Source organism: Balaenoptera acutorostrata, chromosome X (genome assembly GCF_949987535.1).
Source record: "Balaenoptera acutorostrata chromosome X, mBalAcu1.1, whole genome shotgun sequence".
NCBI lineage: Eukaryota > Metazoa > Chordata > Mammalia > Artiodactyla > Balaenopteridae > Balaenoptera > Balaenoptera acutorostrata.
Genome location: NC_080085.1, coordinates 129,968,680 through 129,988,324, shown reverse-complemented (window position 1 = coordinate 129,988,324; position 19,645 = coordinate 129,968,680). Strand labels below are relative to the sequence as shown.

Here is a 19,645-nt window from a genome sequence, read left to right as displayed (position 1 = left end):
GGAACGCAGATATTACTTTCAAGCACACGTAGCAACAAAACAGGCAAGGAAAGTGTGGCCAGGAGTGATGGTAAGTTGAGGAATTCCAGAGTACTTTAATGAATATATAAAGGCTTAATCTGTTCACAGGTTACATGTAATATTTACCGTTAGGTTCCCAAAGTCCCTGAAAATAATTTATTTTCTCAGGTGACCCTTCCCCCTACAAAAAGGAAAAAGAAATCTTGTCAAGTTGTGAGTGTGCTGCTTCAGGCCAGCTCTTGCAAACCCTATCTTAAATGGAAGAGCAGAGGCTGCGTGAATCCACTTGTACCACAGACAACCCATTTCTAAAATGGCCTACCAACAATCTACAACTTCACTTGAGCATAAATAAAACAATAAACATGAACTTGTCTGGAGACAAGAAATATACACTAGATACATTTAAAACAGGATATAAATTCTTTGTCTCATGTACCTTCAGCTTTCATCTTTCCTTGGGTACACCCTATCTGTTTAACTGTTTTTACTGGTCTCCTTGGGTACTCTAGCTGTATATACAAAATTTATACAAAAACAGAAAATAAACACCAAACAAGTCAAGCAGTTGCTTTTTGGGCAAAGCTGATGAGATCTTTATGATGAAAATAATCTTACAGTATATTTCTGTTAGATTCCCATGAAACACAGGTTGGTTTTTTTTTTCTTTTTTATGGAGGGTTTAAATTTCTTCAGCAATTCAAAACTGAATTCTGCTGTCACATGTAAAATGGTATCCACTTGAAGAGCTAATGACATCAGATGCATTCTACAGCAGACTTTTCATTTTTTAGCACAATGAGAATAAAGATTATATTCTGGGGGGCAAAATGGGAGGTGAGGTGAAGAAGGTCATGTGTTAAATCAGTAGCCCGTACTGACACTTCAAGTTACACTCCCTAATTGAGGTTATTCTTACAATCAGTTTTCAAACAACAGTGAACATATTCCTACCTTATAACATTTATATAAGGGCTCAATTGTAGCTTTCCTTTCTATACATCCTGAAGTATATACATTGTACAAGAGGAAATCACTGAGACATCTTGAAAAATAAATCTATTTGTCAAATACCATGTTATTTCAACAGCAGCAAACTACTCAGTTAACAGTTAAAACCCTAAGAAAATATTAACTGGTGTGAAAACAAGTCTATATTGTAATAACCCCAAACATCAACCTTAGCACCCGATTCTAACTTTCAAATGCTGGGTACCTTTTCCAAGAGGAAATTACATCTGCTTTTGCATGAATCCCCGGTTTAAATACTTGCAGAAACACACCCATGTTATCTACTCAGCAAATGTCTGAAATCAAACAAAACAATCCAACACTGGCCATTAACGTTTTACAAATAGCATAAGATCCCAAAAGTACAAGAAAAACCTTGACATTATAGAAAAAGAAATTAGGTGGACAAATTCTAAGTACAACAAGGCAGCTAAAGAGGGGACCATCTAGAAATCTACCATACAGTACACTAGACTCAATCGGGAGTAACCTACAATTTCATATTAAATTTGTACAATTTTATACCAAAACTGTAGTCTTTTTAAGAAAACATTTTACATTTAGAATAACTACTTAAGACATTTAAGCTCTAGATAACATTTAACTATAAGCAAGAATAAAAAATAGTCCTACAGTAATCATCTTTTATTTCTTCTCAACAATTAAATAAACACAAATGCCGTCTCTGCTTTTATGCCTAACTACCTCTCTACTCCTTTAGTCCAGTTCCACAACATCAAAAGTAGGGGTGAACAAACAAAATCAGTAATGGCAAACACTCACAGTAAGGGCCATTGTATTAGGGATTATCAATGACAAGAAATTTGTACAATGAGATATCTAGTTAAAAGAGTAACCTACTAGAGAATGGACTTGAGGATACGGGGAGGGGGAAGGGTAAGCTGGGACAAAGTGAGACAGTGGCACGGACATATATACACTACCAAACGTAAAATAGATAGCTAGTGGGAAGCAGCCGCATAGCACAGGGAGATCAGCTCGGTGCTTTATGACCACCTAGAGGGGTGGGATAGGGAGGGTGGGAGGGAGGGAGATGCAAGAGGGAAGAGATATGGGGACATATGTATAACTGATTCACTTTGTTATAAAGCAGAAACTAACACACCATTGTAAAGCAATCATACTCCAATAAAGATGTTTAAAAAAAAAAGACTCAATAAATGAAAGCTATTACTATTTTAAAAAAAAAGAGTAAAGGTAGAATGTGCTTTTTAAGAAAACGGCCAATAATCACTCATCTGAAAAAATGCAAATAGCCGCCAGGTAAAATTGGCAGAATTTGAACTTAAACCAAACTTTTAGTATCAAACTAGCATTAAGAAATGCACACAGGATGTAAACCAAAATAGTGGATATCTCCAGATGGCAACATTACAGGGAATTTAAATTTTCTTCCTGTTTTAATATGCACTTTTTGGGGGTGTGTTTTTAGATTGCACACAAGTAAGTACCAAGTGGCTAGAAAGAACACAGACCAAGGATACGAAAGTAAAACCACAGGGTCTTTTTCTATCAGAAAGGACCTCAAGGATTATCTAACTTAGATACATTATCTATCGATGTATCTGGGATATAATGGCACTGATTTAAAAGACTAGACTAGAAATTCCAAGAATACTTCCTGGATGATAAAAATAATCTATTTTCAGGATTTTTTACACTCCCTAAGTATGCAAAAATCAACACGTTTAAATGTAAATTCGTTCATATACATTATTAAAAAGTAGGAAAAAAATTTAAAGGGAGTTTACACAACCTTGTAATTAAAGCGTAAGTTCACTGTTGAATGACCAGAGCAAAGCAGATTGTTACAGAGTTTGTCTGAAAGCAGGAGGCTGGCCTGCAAGGGGCCTTTAGGGAGTAGGCTGGGTGCCTAGGCAGGTAGCTCTCTTTGCTTTGCTGTCTGCATTCTTCAATAAACCCAGTCCTTTTACATGAATGGGTGTGACTCAGCCTAGTTTCCCCATGAAATAATGTAATGAAAGATTTCTATTGACGAGGGATTACACTTTATGCAAAATTTCTCAGTGACATTCAGATTAATTCCAGTGTCCACAATTTAACCAATTTCCAATACGCATTTACAACCCAAAATCCAATGACCTGGTATTTTCATGATAGTTAGGAAAAGTGTTCCAGCGAAAAATAAAGTTTAGATTTGCTCCACTATGTACATCTGAATATATCCAGAGGAGTAAAACTCAAAGCCAACCAAACGACGAAATGCTATAAAATACTGTTTTGTTGTAAGATAATCAAATTCTTCCCAGAATAATGTGTAACTAATTTCACATATTTATTTGTAATCAATTTAACTTTTCCAAATTCTCATTTGCAAACGAGAGGCTCATACAGTTAAAACTGATGATACAAACCATTGTTTTAGAAGGATCAAAATTTACACTAGTCAAACGTGATTCCATAAGATTGATTTTTAACATGTTCTTTCAACTTTATTAAAATCATCAATACCCCAGACGCATTTACCATTTAAAAAAAATCAATTTAATGCTATCAAAAGGTGATGTTCACTTTAATCCTGTTTGCCTTCACGCCACTGCCGTGAGCCTTCATTCCAGGCCACATAAACAAAGAGGGCCAGCACCACGTGGACGGCGACCACTGCAACAATAGCAGCATAAAAATAGCTGTCCCTATTGGACATCCCAAAGGCGCCTATCGAGAGAAAAAAAGTTTCCATTTTATTCCAAAATGTATCAAAATACAAAAAACAAAGCATACTAATTTTTATTAGCTATATATTTAACTAGTCAGATAATTAAAAAGGAATGCTTTGCACAGTGATAAATCAAGTATTCACTTAAAGATTTGAATACCTTCTACACAAGAAGAACATTATTTTGAATGAAAACCACAATTGATCACTTCATCTAAGGACTCTGACATTAAAAAAGGGAGCTTTATTTTCTCTTCCTTCCAATGTCTTCCACCAAAGGTACATTCCCCCAAATTCCTCCTTCCATGTGAGGCAACTCTTGCTCTCAAAGGGCTGTTAAAAGAAAGGATCTGCAAGCTATTCCACAGAAAACCATAAGCAAATATGACGTCAAACTGAAATAACCGAGTGATGAAAGTTCATTTCATGCAACGTGATTTTTGAAAAGCAAAACAGAAGAAGCAAAATTAAGAATACCCAGTTTAAAGATATAAAGAAGTCATAAAAGCACAGAATCTCAAATATAGTTAAGGGAGAAAATGTCTTGTTTTATGGTCTAGGATTACCTTCAAAAACATAAGATTTAGTCGTGAAATATAACCCAATAGGTACAGTGATCATTAAAGCTGTGAAGAACAGGAGCGTCTTCAGAGTGGATGCTAATGAACTTTCATTTCTGGAATAAAGTAAACAAAGAGAAAATCAGAGCCTGCACAGCCATTTCCAACTACTCTTGTGTCCATAAATGCTATAAATACCCACAGAAAAGACGCTGGGAACACTGCCCCTGCCTTGAAAGCAGTGGCGAGAGGAAGAAGGGGCAGTGCCAGGGACTCAAAATAAGAAGATCCTAGAAATCCAGCAGCAGATCCAGTGTGAAAGGAAGCATAAAGTGCAAAAAAGTGGTCTGTAATCTCCCAAGTGCTATGTAAATGTACACGATTTACAGAATTCACAATGGAGGTAGCAAGGGAGAAGATACACAGAAAACAACTAATGAACGTCCCTTCACAAAGCATCCCATCAGTGGCTAGCTGAATACAGTACAGACAAGGTTTGAGAATCTCCAAAGAAATAGGAGCCTAGAACAATCTGAATGCAGCTGAAGGAAACTTACTCAAATTTCTTTGTAATTAGATAGCTAGAGTACAACTTAGACGGCCTTCACAACATGGATGCATTAAAAGTTTGATATCAAAACACTTTTCGTTCAGTGAATTCTATTCTTCCAGACTATTTTAAAATCAATAGAAATATTGCAATGGGAAAAGTTTTGTTCCAGAATACAATAAAATGATTCTGAAGAATGCAATTAAGCTTTTAAAATTATATGCTTAAAGAAAAACAAGTCAGATAAACTGTTGCTTAAAACATTAGCAATGTAAACATTATAGCCACACCCGCTTGTCTATGCATCACCTAAGACTTCATGGAGCTACAGAGGCAGAGCTTAGTGGTGGCGCCAGACCACATGGCCCTCAAAGCCTAAAATATTTACTAACTGGCCCTTTCCAGAAAAACTTTGCCAACCCCTGATGTATACTATTCCAATTACGTTAAAAATGTGTGCACATGAAAAAGGACTCCAGATTAATACACAATAATAAAGTTATTTCCCCACTTTCAAATATTCCTTAATGTTGTTTTACTGATAAGTAGATATACGTCAGCATTTGTCCTAATGCACTGTCACAAATGAGCAGCACACTGACAGTGAAGCCGCAGTAAGCTTCCAGCAACCCTGGACACACACATACCTCAAACATACCACCTCACACATTACGTTTAAACGCAGTAAGCCCTACAGCTTTTAACCTTTAGATAAAGTCCTTAAATCTAACCATCCTCACACTACCTTGTCAGGGAGGAAGAAATTTTCCTCTACCCTCCTGGGTTCTTCCGGCTGTTCTAAGAATTAAATTGACATGAGACATATTAACAGGAGAAAAATCAAAGTTGAGTAACATGTATACGTGGAAGAGACCCAGGAGAACTGAGTAACTCGCCAAAATGGCCGAAACCCTCGCCTTAAATACCATCTTCAGCTAAAGACAAAAGAGGATGTTGCGGGTAGGGGTTGGGGACTTCAAAGGGGAAGAAGGCAATTCACATGAAGATGGCAAAGCAAATGTTTGGTAAACAAGTGTTTGCTAGGCCATGCAGTCTATGGGACACAAAGTGGACTCCGGTCTCTATGCCCCATTTCCCCCACACCTGGCCCATACTCTTTGCAGGTATCTCTGGTGATAACTCTCTTCCAGGAACAGGCCCTCTATCTAAATTTTTGTAGGCAATTAAGGGGAAGGTCAACGTTTCTTCCTGAGTCTTTTGGGCCTTGACTGTTTTCAGTTTGAAATAATCTGCACACCAAAGAGACACTTCGGGGTGGCAAGTGCTGCTCCCCTACAACCTTAACACACGTCTAACTTTATGCTCGTAGTCAACACTTGAACTTAATTCTTTCTGGTAATACTCAGCAAGAGGTTCGTTTTTATCTATATCTCTAGGAAGAATACAGCCCAGCCTTCAAGGTCCCCCCAGAATAACCTCTCTTCTAGGCACCTTTCCTGATTATGCCAGCTGGAACGATTCATCGCTCTGGGATCCAACCACACTTAGTTCATGCCTGTTGTTACAGCACTTAACATGATAGCTTGTGTCCTAGCCAGTCCTGCACATTCCTCTGTACCCCTAGACAATCCAGGCAAAGGAGTTCTTATAATTGTGTATACCATTACACGAGAGGCTTCTGGCAGGCCACAAAGGAAGGGAACATTTCACGTTTATACCAGTGGTCTACAAACTTTTTTGACTGTGCAATCCATCATTAAAAGTTTTGAACACATACCCCCATACAGGCATAATGATTTTTAAAATAAATTATCTATACACATATTACTCATGCATTCTTTAAAATATAAAACACATGCAAAAACAGACACTAAAAAGGATAAGGTTAAAAAAATTTTAATTTATGCAGAAATTCTACTATTTTCTTTCCATACTTCAATGAATCATCTTTTAATACATCCCACTTTGGTGATCACTGAGCTATACATTCTCATCTAACATACATAAGCTCCCTTACACTATTTCCTAACAGAAAAATTTTAGAAAAATTTATTGTGTAATGTTCATGAATAATATGAGTGTCTGCAGGAGTTCTATATAAAAAAATACAAAAAGTCATATCCAAAGAAAACAAAAACACTAATTTGAAAAGATACATGCACCCCAATGTTCACAGCAGCATTATTTACAATTACCAAGATACAGAAGCAACCTAAGTATCCATCAACAGATGAATGGACAAAGGAGATACGATATATATATGTATACACACACACACAGACACAAACATATCAATACATACGTATAATGGAACACTACTCAGCCATAAAGAACGAAATTTTGCCATTTGCAGCAACGTGGATGGACTTGGAAGGCATTATGCTAAGTGAAATAAGTCAGAGACTGTATGATACCACTTACACGTGGAATCTAAAAAATACAACACACTAGTGAAAATAACAAAAAAGAGGCAGATTCACAGATATACAGAACAAACTAGTGGTTACCAGTGGGGAGGGTGGGAGGCGCAATACAGGGGAAGGGGAGTGGGAGGTACAAACTATTGTGTAGATAGGCTACAAGGATGCATTGTACAACACGGGGAATGTAGCCAATATTTTGTAATAACTATGTATGGAGTGTAACCCTTTAAAAATTGTATAAAAAATTAATACATACATACATACATAAAGTCGGTATTTGGCCAATTCTTTTGTGGACCCCAACAAAAAACTTGACCTTCATGGTGTTTCTTTGGGGAGTTAAGGTATGTGTTTTTCATATGGACACCAAGGGGGGAAAACCGCGGTGGGGTGGGGATGGTGGTGTGCTGAATTGGGAGATTGGGATTGACATGTATACACTGATGTGTATAAAATTGATGACTAATAAGAACCTGCAGTATAAACAAACAAACAAAAAAAAAAACCAACTAATACTAAACTTTCTTTGGGTTATTTGTATGGAAATATGTTAATATAAATGTTTCAGACATTACACGAAATTTCTAAAAATCTGATATGTTCTTGTATAATGTTGTAAATCATAATTCTAGTTATTACTTTAAAATGTATATCTCAGAAGTAACTAAATTTCCTTGTCAATTGCATTATGAACTTTCATCAAATCTTTAACCGTGGTCATTTTTAAGTCTTTTGTCATTACAGATAGTTCTGGGTGTACTCTGATGCTTTCGCAAAGATGTTCCTATAAAAGGGTTTCATCTTCAAGGAATTCATGGAAAAGACTCTGACAAGTACAGGTTTCTGGTAACTAACTATACTGCTGAACTGAATGAATAAGCATTTTCAGAACTCTAATGGAAAACTGATGAATTCATAAAAGTGCTAACAAAAGATCAAGATGAAAAAAAACATTAATTACATGGGACTGAGTGAACTGATGAGGATGATTATAAGTTTTGTGACTTTCTGTTTGAATAAAAAAAAAATCCCACAAGGACTCAGAGGCAAAAAATATACAAATCAATTTTCACTGCAAAGTAAAGGAGCTGTTACAGTGGAGGATTATTGGACTGAATGTCAATATTATGACATAGTATGAGTGTGTTTCGTGTCTGGTAATTGCAATCATTGTTGCTTTTGTTGTGGTCATCCATTTACAATGCTTGGTGTCAGTTTATTTATCTCTTGTAAAAATAAAATACAGTGTGTGTGTGTGTGAAAAAAATAAATACTTAAATAAAATAAAATAAAATAAAGTATGTGTTTTTGGTGTGCAAAATTCAGATCATCTAACCTGATAAAGAAACAAAGCTTGAGAACCTAGAGAAAGGGAAGGTTAACCGGTTCTCCTGTTCTTTAGATCATCTCTTGAATATCTATTATCTGGCCTGGCTTTGAGAAAAGTTTACTATAGAAAAGATGATATAATACCATAAAACTGTTTTAAAGCACACAAAATCACTTATGATCCTACCACGCGAACAGAATCTTTTCTGCATGTTAATTTCTAGCCCCACGCACTCTACACATAGCATATCTTAACAATTTGTAGCTTATCTCCAACTCCTTCTCACCTCTCTCTTTACCTTAAGCTCCAAAAATTTGACTTTCAGTCACAAATATAGGACTAAGTACAAAGTTAAGCATACAAACTTTTGAAAACTAGTTTTCAAACTTCCTCTTGTGTTTATAGGACATTTTCTCCTTGCCAGCTTGGGTATAACTGGTGATTTATTCTAAAACAAAGCTACTGATGTCATTCAACTGATTTCTCCTATGTGTCTGATCGGGTGTTACTGAGACTTGTTAGAAATGAAGAATGAGAACATTCAGAATTAGAACTGGCCTCACACGAAACAAATAATTCAGGATGAACCTTACTGTGTCCCCACTCTTAAAACCATCTAGAGTTTACCCACTTCATATAAACTTCTGCAGCAAACATTAAGCAGATAGAGCTTACCATGTTCCCTTTTATGGCAAGCAAGACTTCCACTGCAAGTAGATCTCACTGCAAATTCCATTAGGAAACACTAGAATCAGTCTAGGAAGGCTATACTGTATTCTAAGTGAACTTAATAAAAATACCTGTTGGTAGCGTCACTACTAGACAGTAATAAAAAAATAAACAAACACCTACATTGCCATTGTGAGAGTGAAAAAGATCACGGGGCTCCAAAGATCACGGGCTTTGGAGTCAGTGGGCTTGGACAACTGCCAGCTTCAACACTTATTAATTGTGTGACCTAACCGTGTGATCTTGGGCAAGTCACTTATTCTGAGTCAACTTCATCGTTTTTAAAAATCAGGAAAACTAAGCACTTTCTTAATTCTGATAATGTATGTAACAAAGCACCTAAGCTGAGCCTGGCACACACTGAATGGCGGCTAAACCCCTCCCCATCCTCTGGCCTCGTGAGGTATCAAGAACCACCCGCTCTCTCCTCAGGTTCCCTCTACTCGGCCACCAGCCCCCATCCTACTGACTCCCCAAGTGAAGAAGACTCAAATCAGGGAGAGCCCTTTCTCCCTTCCATTCGTTCATGCGTACAGCAAACATTTATTAAGCCCCGACGATGCAGGCCCTGTGGGGGACACGGAGACGGAGAAAGCCAGGTTCCTGTCCTCAGGGAGCTCACCCTGCAGCGGGGAAAAAGACTGCAGACAGCAAGATCGCAATATAGACAACAGCGAGAAGTGGTGCTAGGCCAGAAACAGGAGCTGAAGGCCCCCCGACCTAACCCCCAAGACCCCGGGTCCCTTGCTCCCGAGCGAAGGGGAGGGGCCGGGCGTGCAGACGCTGCAAGTCCCAACCCACTTCCCCTCTCTCCTGTAGCCCGCAGCTCCGGCCCCGAGGGTCCAGACCTCACGCCCACCCACCGCAGGTCAGCCCGGTCGGCCCGGGCCTTCCCTCCTGTCCCGCTCCCGGCCAGGGCCGGTCCGCCTCGTGCTCCAGGCCCCCGCCCGACCCCGGCCCTGCCCCGGACTACCTGAAGTCGCACGGCTGCACCGCGTTCAGCGCCGCTTTATCAAAACGCTCCATGGCGTCGCCACGCCCGCAGCAGGTGCTCAGAGGCGGGCTGGGCTCGGCGTCCGCGCTTAATCGGCTCCGCGGGAGACCGGTCGAGGCGGACCGCGCCGGAAGTGCCGGCGAGCGCCGGGCGGTGGGCCGCAGCGCGCAGGCGCGGCGCGCCGAGGTGACGCCGGGCGCAGGCGCAGGCGCAGGCGCGGTCACGAGCGTTCACGTGACTTACCGGCCGGGGCTGCGGGGCGTGCGCCCTGCCACGAGAGGCCTGCGCTCCAGGAGCAGGCCGGGCGAGTACCCCAGCCACTCCACGTTGAGCCGGGACTTGCCTCGCAGCATGTTCTTCCGGGGAGGGCGGTGCTGCGGCCGCCCCCTGAGCGCGCGCGAGCACTTCTCGTCCCTGTTCCGGCCCCTGTCGCCGAGCTGTGGTTGCGAGGCGACTGGAACAGATGATCTGCGAGGAAGGAAGACCAGGCAGACGACTGGGGTGCTAGGCAACCAAGCAGTTTCCGACGACAACAACAACACAAAAAAGTAGTGCACATTATTCCCCAGTCCTTGAGTAAACGCCTCATTAATTATTGCCCCCAGTGAAAGTCCAGCCGTGGGAAGCTGGGAGGAGTTAGTTTAACACTCACCGAGTCCGTAAAGCTAGGGAATGTCAGAGCTGAAAGAGCCCTTGCTGAGAGAGACTGTTCCAGGCCAGACGCTGGTGATCCCAGCTTCCACTTAAAGTTAAAAACATTTTGCAGCTGCTCAGAAAGCTGCCAATGAGACAACAGGGACTCAAATAGTAAGGGACAGATGGGCCTCCCGGGCTGCGCAACCCGAGAGATACATAAACGAAAAGGGTGCGTAAGCCTAGGGTCAGGCTTGACAAAATTAGGTTGCCACTGGCTGCTAATAAGAGGACAGCCCTTACATGGTCAACGCCTGGAAAGGGCCGCTGACCGCACATCTATTTTCTGCACCACATGGATACAAAGACCACATCTGAAATCATGACTAAACCAGCAGCTTAGAGCAGTGTTAGGGGCCGCGGACCGGAAAGCAGGAAGCCCGGGTCTGAGTTCAAATTACTAAATTTGTAATCCCTCACCGGTCCTCACCTAGACCCTTTGGGGTATAAGAACCACCTAATGCCAGAACTAGAGCAGAATTAGAGAGAATCTAAGCTCATGGGTCAGCAAACTGGCCAGCCGGCCAAATATCTACAGCGTGCCTGCCACCTGTTTTTCTACAGCGCATGAGTTAAGAAAGGTCTTTCCGTTTTCAAATGGTTAAAAAAAAATCAAAAGAAGAATAACATTTCATCACACGAGAAAACTACATGAAATTCAGATTTCAGTGTCCATAAATAAAATTTTATTGGAACTCAGCCATGCTCATTCTTTTGTATTGCCTGTGGCTGCTTTCATGCTACAATGACAGCATTGTGTAGTTGTTTGTGACAGAGACTGTATGGGCCACAAAGCCTAAAGTATTTACTATCTGGCCCTTCCCAGGAAAATTTTGAGGACCCCTGCTCTAGCTAATCACCTTGTGATGAGGTCCTTGAACCCCTAGGGATCCATAAATGTAGTAAAGGGGGTTCTGACAATTTTTAATATTTTTAGAAACCTAATGAATTGAATGTATTTACTTGCCATAAGGGATCAACAGCTACTTAAAAACATCACCTTCATTTGATTTTGGCACTAATTATATCACACTGATGAGGTAATCCTGGTTATCTCATGAGAAAATACCCAAATTATTACTAAACTAAAATAAACTATACTATACTTGGCCAACTAAATGTTTTAAAACATAGAATGAACACAAGAGGGAGGGATCTTTGCTTTTTGACTTTGTGTATCTCCAATGACTAGAGAAGGGCCTGGCATATAGTAGGTGCTCAATAAATATCTGTTAAATAAATGGAGTCCACAAAAGGACAAAGAGCAAAGGGATTCTTGGTAGTGAAAAGATGGGGAATCACTGATGTAGTTGTATTAGCTTGCTAGGGCTGCCATAACGACATACCACAAAGTGAGTGGCTTAAACAACAGACATTTATTGTCACATAGTTCTGGAGGATAGAAGTCTGAGATCAAGGTGGCAGCAAGTGTGGTTCTTTCTGAAGGTGATGAAGGCGAATCTGTTCTGTGCCTCTCCCCTAGCTTCTGGTGGTTTGATCACTTACAGTTCATTCTCAACAGAGCTGCCAGAGGGCTTCTCTTAAAATCAAAGTCAGATCATGGCCCTCCTCTCCTCCAGGAGCTCACGTTTCACTTGGGATAAAAGCCAAAATCTTGATGCAAGAGGGAAGAGATATGGGGATATATGTATATGTATAGCTGATTCACTTTGTTATAAAGCAGAAACTAACACACCATTGTAAAGCAATTATACTTCAGTAAAGATGTTTAAAAAATAAATAAATAAATAAATAAAAAATTTAAAAAAGAACCATTCATAAATGAGATTTGAGGGGGGACAAAATGCCTGGCTAATCTTATTTGCATATCAGTGTTTCATATAAACTAAACCTCTGTACCTCTTTTTCTTGCTGAATTCTACACTCTACCAGGATTTACTGTGAGCTCACCTCACAGTAAATGGAGAGAGAACTTTTAGCATAAACTCAGAAACTGTAAGAGAGAGACAGAAATTAGCCACCCCTGTGGCCCCTGGACAAAGTCCTGAAACCTCCGACCTGCAGCAGCTGCTAAAGAGCTAGAGGCCAGTGGAGCCCAAACAGAGCTGTTGCCATGGGAATGAAATGGCATGTCAAGGGACGTGGTCATTACGGAGGCATCCGGAACTAGCACCTCCAGTCTTCCCCCTGTGAATCAGAAAATGATTCTCAAACTGAAAGAGCCCCAGTCAGGCCCTTTCATTTTAGTTGAGGAAAGTGAGAGCTAAAGTTGGGAAATGACTTGCTTCAAATCCACTGGATCAGCGATGGGATTAGAGAATTCATATTTCCTAATTCTTCTAATAATTTTTTTCCACTGTATCGTTTTATACTCTGTAGTATAAACCCAGTGACATGGAAAGTGTACACCCAAAGTACAATTTTTTTGCTTGTTTTATTTTGTTTTTGGCTGCGCTGTGTGGCTTTGGGGATCTTAGTTCCCCCACCAGGGATGGAACCCCCATCTGGCAGTGAAAGCACGGAGTCCTAACCACTGGACCGCCAGGGAATTCCCACAAAGTTCAATTTGACAACAATCCCCAATTTGCTTTACTGACTCAAAACCAGAACACCCTCCCCCCGCCCAAATCCCCCTTTGGGTGGCCCGCGATGGGGTTGCAGAGGAACAGCCATACTTGAAACACCAACCCATACTTTCTGAAGGGATCTTTGCACAGCGTGGCATCTTAAGAACTAAGCCTTGAAGAAAACAGAAATAAGCTCCACCCTACGGTTAACAAAACTCATTAAAAACATTTATATATAATACATTTGCTGGCTCCTTCGGCTCCCAGGTCAGGGCTGGCCCCACATGGCCGCAAGACACCCACCTCTCCAGTGTGCTCTCCCCTCACCCCAACACAAACACATTGGACCACTTTGTAGGATATCCAAAACAAGCCGGTCATGCATCGGAACCTTCCATGTCCCCACCTGAAGTGACACTGCCCCCATTTCTGCCACCTCCCAAGTGCCATCTCTCCTTTCAGTATCCCCTGTGGCACTTCAGGCCTACGTGATAGTTTGCGATCTTGCTGTGGACAAGAAAATGCTGCCGGCTATCAAGCCATCAGCTGCTGTAGCCACCTCCACCTGGGAGCCCTGAGGGGCATTCAGGATGGAGAAAAACAGGATACTGGTCCTAGATAGTTAAGATGCATATCCAAGGAATAATTTCAATGAGCTTAGACTCTTGCATCTTCCCATACACGGAAAAGCACTAAATTAATTAACTTGAGATGTCTGGTTTTTGTGATTAACAGTAATCTTTTGATGTTCAACTACACTATGTTTTTTTTTTAGCAAAAATTCCTACGTATCCTGGCTCCTCCCTTACCTCTTTGGAACAGTTCCTCTGAGCTGAGAGGCTGTTTACCTGGCTATAGTCCTCAGTAAGGTCCCCAAATAACACATAATTTTGCAACTTTTAGGTTGCACTTTTTTTTTTCAGTTGACATCTTCTGTCACCTATTAGTGTCCTTGGGCTTCTAGTCATCCCCACTAGACTGTACACTAGTGGGGGAGAGGAGAGCATGGCTGCTGGCTTTTTCACCTCTCTACTGCCTTGAACATGTGCCCTCAGTCAGAGCTGCACTGAGAATCCTGCTAGGCCCACCTCTCTGGCTTCCCCCCTCCCACCCTCTATCGGCTTCTCTGCTCCCTAAACTCTGCTCTGAGAATATTAAAGCCAGAAGAATAAGAATTTACAAGATCTGTTCCCAAAACAATTCCCCTAAGAGTCCTTAGAGTACAGAGCTGACCCAGAGCACTTGAAGTATTTAAGGGCCAATTTTCGTGCCTCCCCACGTGGCCTCCCGCCCTCCAGGCTCTGAGCAACTCATTGTGTAAAGCCCCAGGGAATCTAGGTTTTCTTGCAAGGAGTTATGTCCAGCACCCCCTTGTGGGGGACAAGTTGGTACTTCAGGCCTGAGGAAGCCAGAGGGGGTGAGAGAGGAACCAGCTTCCTGGAGAGGCCTGTCCAGGTGGGTCCATCCCTGGCCCTGTCAACCAAGAAGGCCAAAATTTGCACCACAAAACTGCGGCTCTTTTGGAAATCCTGATTTGGAGAAGTTGTATGCTCAGTCCTCTGATTCCAGGTCAGGCTGAGATCTGACTGCAGGAGAATGATAGTTAAAAGAACTTTCGCCTGGGAAGTTCTGCTCTAAGAAGGCAGCCTGGCAGCAACCCACCACCCACTTTCCTGTAGGAGTGCCACCTTGACATTGGTGTCACATACTTTATCTGGACACATGGCACTGGCATCTGGCTTTCCACCTGTCCTAGAGTCTGGCCAAGACAGCCACCATTCCTATCTTTCCTCTCAAAAAGGCCCTGAGCCCCACGAGACAAGTTAGAGCAAACATTGCCTCTGGAAATGTGTGAGGCAATGGAGGCTCACACCATCACAAAAGAAATCCTTCCTAGAACTGCAAGCTGCCAAGTGGTCATTCAGCCTCTATTTCCCCTTCCAGAAACGAGGAGCTCAGTGCCTCCCAAGACAGCCAAACTTTTGTTCTTGCCTCCATAAGTAGCCTGTGGATGGTGGCCTCCTATTAACCTTGCCAACACTTGTTGCTGACCACATTTCACTGCTGAAACACATTCATCTCACTGTCAACAAGGGCCTCAAATCATCTCTCTGCAGGTCTTCTCTGTCCTGTCCCAGGTGGATTTTTAGAGCCAAATGTGTATCCCCACATTGGTCACTGTGGCATCTCACCTCTGTGTCCACAAGGCCAACACACAAGAGCCAGTGGGGGAAACGACTGGGTTACGGTGGCAAGAACTAGACTTGACGCCAAGGACCTGCACTTGAATCTGGGTTCCTCTGTCACTTCCTTGCTGTGGGACCACACACAAGTCGATATCCCTTTCTGGGCATTCGTTTACTTCATCTGGAGACGGTTTGTTATGAGGATCTGATGACCAAGCAGGTGTAGTAGTCACTGGATAAACTGCAAAGCCCTGATGTGGCACAGGAGACAGAGAACTGGGCTGGGGGCCACGTGCAACTCTGTCTGCGACTCCTGTGTGCCCTTAAGCAAGTCTCTTCACTTCCCCATCGGTCAATGTCTGAACTAGATATGGGTGGGACTAAAGGCATGTCCAGTTAGCTTTCCAGGATACGTGAAGAAAGGTGGCAGTTGGAGAGTCATCTGTTTTTTGAGAGCGTAAGTTCTTTTCTAAGAGCCAAGGCATCTCTTTGTTCCACAGTTTTGTGATCTGCCGCAAGAGAAAGATTCCCAGGATGAAACATCGGAAGCTGCTTCAAAGGAATGAGAGCAGAGAGTCAGTACAGTGGGTGGTAAGCCTCTCGCACATTGGTGGCACCTGAGGAATGGCTGCAGGAACAGGCCATGTAGCCTGAGGAAGAAAAGGACGGGAAGAGCTCTGTCTTCAGGTGTTTGAAGGGCTTTCACAGGGAAGGGAGATGAAATGAGTAGGGAGTACAGAGCGGAGCAGGTAGAGACCTAGGATCCAAGGGCAGAAGCCATGGGGAGTTTGCTTCCTCTCATTCTCAAGAATCGCTTTCTACCTGTCAGACTATTAGAGCTGCTGCACGCAAGCATCTGCCCCCTTGGTGGGCTCTTCCCCTGGGGTGGAGGTGGAAGTGGAGAGTGGATGCTCTTAGATGAGTAGTCCCTTCCTCCCCAGATCGGATGATTTTGTGTTGTCTGAGCCCTTGGTGAGATCAGGCCTATTTTTTATAGCACCTACTACAGATTTGTGTACACAGTTGGGCTTAGCTGAATGAGTGAATGAATCTTTCTTTCTTCATGTAACAGGGAAGGCCTGTAATGGGGTGTTATCCTTGGCCCCTGACATTGGGGTAATGATGGCGTCCCACAGTAAAACATTTTTGTGTGTAAATATCACTTAAGTCTGCACAGTGGTTGTCAAACAGTGAGGCCCTGACAGAAGCCAGTGCACCAACCTGGAAACATTTTTATGGTAATCATTTCCCTACAGAACTCGGAGCTTCAAAAGGAGGGCATTCAAATACTCCCCTAGAAAGTTGCAGCTGGAAAGAACTTTCAAGATCACAGAATCCAACCCTTTCATTTCCCAGATGGTGAAGCCAAGGCACAGGCCACGGGGCTGAGGGGAGGGGAATGGCTTCCCTGGCCCAAGTCCTGGCACATAGTTGGAACCTACCAGAGCCTTGCTGCTTGCCTGCTTGACCACGAGCCCAGCAAGGCGAGGGCAGAGTGGGTCCAGAGATCAGTCTTTGCCACCACCCAGGCAAGGTGGCGGGGCCCAAATGAGATGCAGAGGTGGCTGCAGGTAAGATGGTGATATACACGGGAACTGGAAATGAGATTGCGTGGACAGATGGGAGAGAGCAGGAAAGGAGGCATAAAAGAAAGGAGGAGGGAGGCCCTGTTGGGGAAGATCACCCTATGGGTCCCTGTGATGTGACAGGACCAAGAACACCAGCCCGTACCTCCCTCAGGTGTGACTTGGAAGCTCAAGGAAAGACGTCATCCCTGTAGAGGAGGGGTGTCAGCCAACACTGAACAGGTCCCTCTGTTCCTCAACTCGAGGCAGACCCTGGGCACCTCTTCCATCGCTGACAAACACAGCTCACAAAGCCTAGTCTCTCTCTCTCCCACCCCACCACCCTCGGTGGAAGGTGAAACCCTCTGTCCCCAATTTACAATTCCAACAGCCTTGGGGGCTCGGAATGCACTTCTCACTGATAATCAGGAAATCCCACTCATCTTTAATAGTTCAGCCAAAATGCCACCTCTTCACTAAAGCAGTTTTCAATGTCAAGACCTAGTTCTTCATCCCCACCATCCGAGATGTCCCCTTCTTCGGCACTCATCTCGATCTGCCCTGCATCAGTCTGCTCCTGGATCAGCGCTGGTGTACTGGGTATCGCGTCTCTCTCCCTCGCTCAGACCTCCCTTCCCATTGTTCATTTATTGAGCACAGAGGAAAGGAGGGGAGGAAGGGATGCTGAGAAGGAGGGATGGAGGCAGGGCTGTTGAGAAAACACATAGGCTTTCATTGTCCTGAGAGCTTCCTGGGGAGAGACACGCATGATGGTGGCGGTGGTGGAATGGAAGACCAGATTTTCCACACGAGGGGGAACACTTCACAGTTCCATTCATTGATTCAATCATTCATTCACTTATGGAGTGCCTACTTCGTACAAGGCGCTGTTTTGTTTCGTTCTTTGGTGGAGCACCCTAGCGGTTATGGGTAAGCCTGGGTTCAAATACCAATTCTGTCACTTACTAGCTATGTGACCTTGGACAAGTTACTTAACTTCTCTGTTCCTCAGTTGCTTAATCAGTAAAATGGGGAACATAATAGCACCTTCCTCATAGGTTCTTGTGAGGATTATAAATGATTTAATTGATACTGAGTGCTTAAAACCTGGCTTGGCGCATAGTAAGCTCTATTTAAGCAGTGGCAATTATTTTAGGCACTGTGAGTATATACATCAGTGAACAAAACCAATGAAAATCTTTGCCCTTATTGAACTTAAATCCTAGTAGAGGGAGATGAACAATTAACAGCAACAACAACAAAGGAAATTGCATTAGGAAATGATAAATGATGTACAAGAAATAATGATAAATAATAAACATCAGGTAAGGGAAGTTGGGAGTAGGCAGGTAGGGATTGCAACTTTAGAGATGATGGTCATTATGGGCCTCATGGAGAGACTTGTGTAGTAACTGCATCACCTTGAATCTACAGCTTGGGGCTGGCCATCTCGTAGTTTTTCTAACCCTCACTAAGGGCCCCAGGGTTGCTTGCGCCCAGAAGCATCTTTTGGGGAGGCGATTCTTCGAGAGAGAACTCTTGGAGACCAAGTGCCTTGAGTTGCTGCTGAGTTAGAGAAGGCACAGAAGCAGGCAAGGAACCGGGGCCATGGCCAGCACAGCAGGGTAAACACTTGTGGCCACGTCTGGCAGCTGCTGGGCCTCTGTGGAGCAAACATGACCCTGGCAGCTGGCACAGAGGTGGCTGGGGGAGCCAAAGCCCTTCAGCATCTTAGCTAATGAGGGCCTGCAGTAGGAAGCTTGGCTCTAGCCTTGCCACTCCCATGGGACCACACCACTTTTTTCTTGAGCTGGGCTTCCTCTTACCTGGGAAGGCTGGTGGAACAGACTGGGCGTGTCCTGAATTTTTAGTGATGCATGAACTACAGAAGTTTTGGCTGTGCAGGATTCAGAGAGTGTTTCCTGCGTTTCTTGGAGGAATGACTCCTGAAAGAGTTGTAAGGTCAAGGCATATTCTGAGGGCAGGATTTATCACAAGAGTCCCCCTCGTTGGCATCCCCACACCCCAGACACACAAAGGCTATCCTCAAAAGTCACTTTGCCAATTCCAAGTCCCCTCTTTGCTTCCTGACTCAACTCTTCCCCCTCCTTCTGTTTCAGTGCTGCTCATGGTGACACAGGTGGTAGCCGTTTCACTTTTGCATTGTGTCCCTGCAATTGGATTGTAAGTTCCTTAAGATCGTGAACATTTTGGAGGAGGTGACAGATTTTAGAAGGATCCCTCGGAAGATATAGTCAGCCAACTATTCAATAAGTATTTATTGAGCACCTACTACGTGCCTGCGTTGTTCTCGGTGCTTGGGAAACAGCAGTGAAGAAAACAAGTTCTTTCTTCACGGAGCTCATATTCTAGCACAGCGGTCCCCAACTTTTTGT

At 43.0% G+C, this 19,645-nt stretch overlaps 1 protein-coding gene across 3 annotated transcripts; it reads right to left on the bottom strand.

The window, feature by feature from the left end:
• Positions 1–3,325: 3,325 nt before the first annotated feature.
• VMA21 (vacuolar ATPase assembly factor VMA21) lies at positions 3,326–11,118 on the bottom strand. 3 transcript variants are annotated; one of them, XM_057538440.1, is made up of 4 exons: positions 10,930–11,118; positions 10,521–10,781; positions 4,297–4,406; positions 3,326–3,729 (listed from the first exon to the last, which is right to left on the bottom strand). In XM_057538440.1, exons 2-4 carry the CDS (start codon positions 10,628–10,630, stop codon positions 3,587–3,589), a joined length of 363 nt encoding a protein of 120 aa, XP_057394423.1. In that variant the 5' UTR covers positions 10,631–10,781; positions 10,930–11,118; the 3' UTR covers positions 3,326–3,586. The 3 variants fall into 3 exon arrangements, with proteins under 3 accessions (XP_057394423.1, XP_057394424.1, XP_057394425.1); XM_057538441.1 differs by having other exon boundaries at positions 10,521–10,745; XM_057538442.1 differs by lacking the exons at positions 10,521–10,781; positions 10,930–11,118 and adding an exon at positions 10,257–10,454.
• Positions 11,119–19,645: the final 8,527 nt, after the last annotated feature.

Excerpts from the sequence above, each read along its gene's own strand:
- VMA21 (XM_057538440.1), bottom strand. The coding sequence starts at position 10,630 with ATGCTGCGAGGCAAGTCCCGGCTCAACGTGGAGTGGCTGGGGTACTCG. Across the intron at positions 4,407-10,520 it reads ACGCCCCGCAGCCCCGGCCG|AAATGAAAGTTCATTAGCAT; the intron begins GTAAGTCACGTG and ends ACTTTATTCCAG. Across the intron at positions 3,730-4,296 it reads TAAATCTTATGTTTTTGAAG|GCGCCTTTGGGATGTCCAAT; the intron begins GTAATCCTAGAC and ends TTCTCTCGATAG.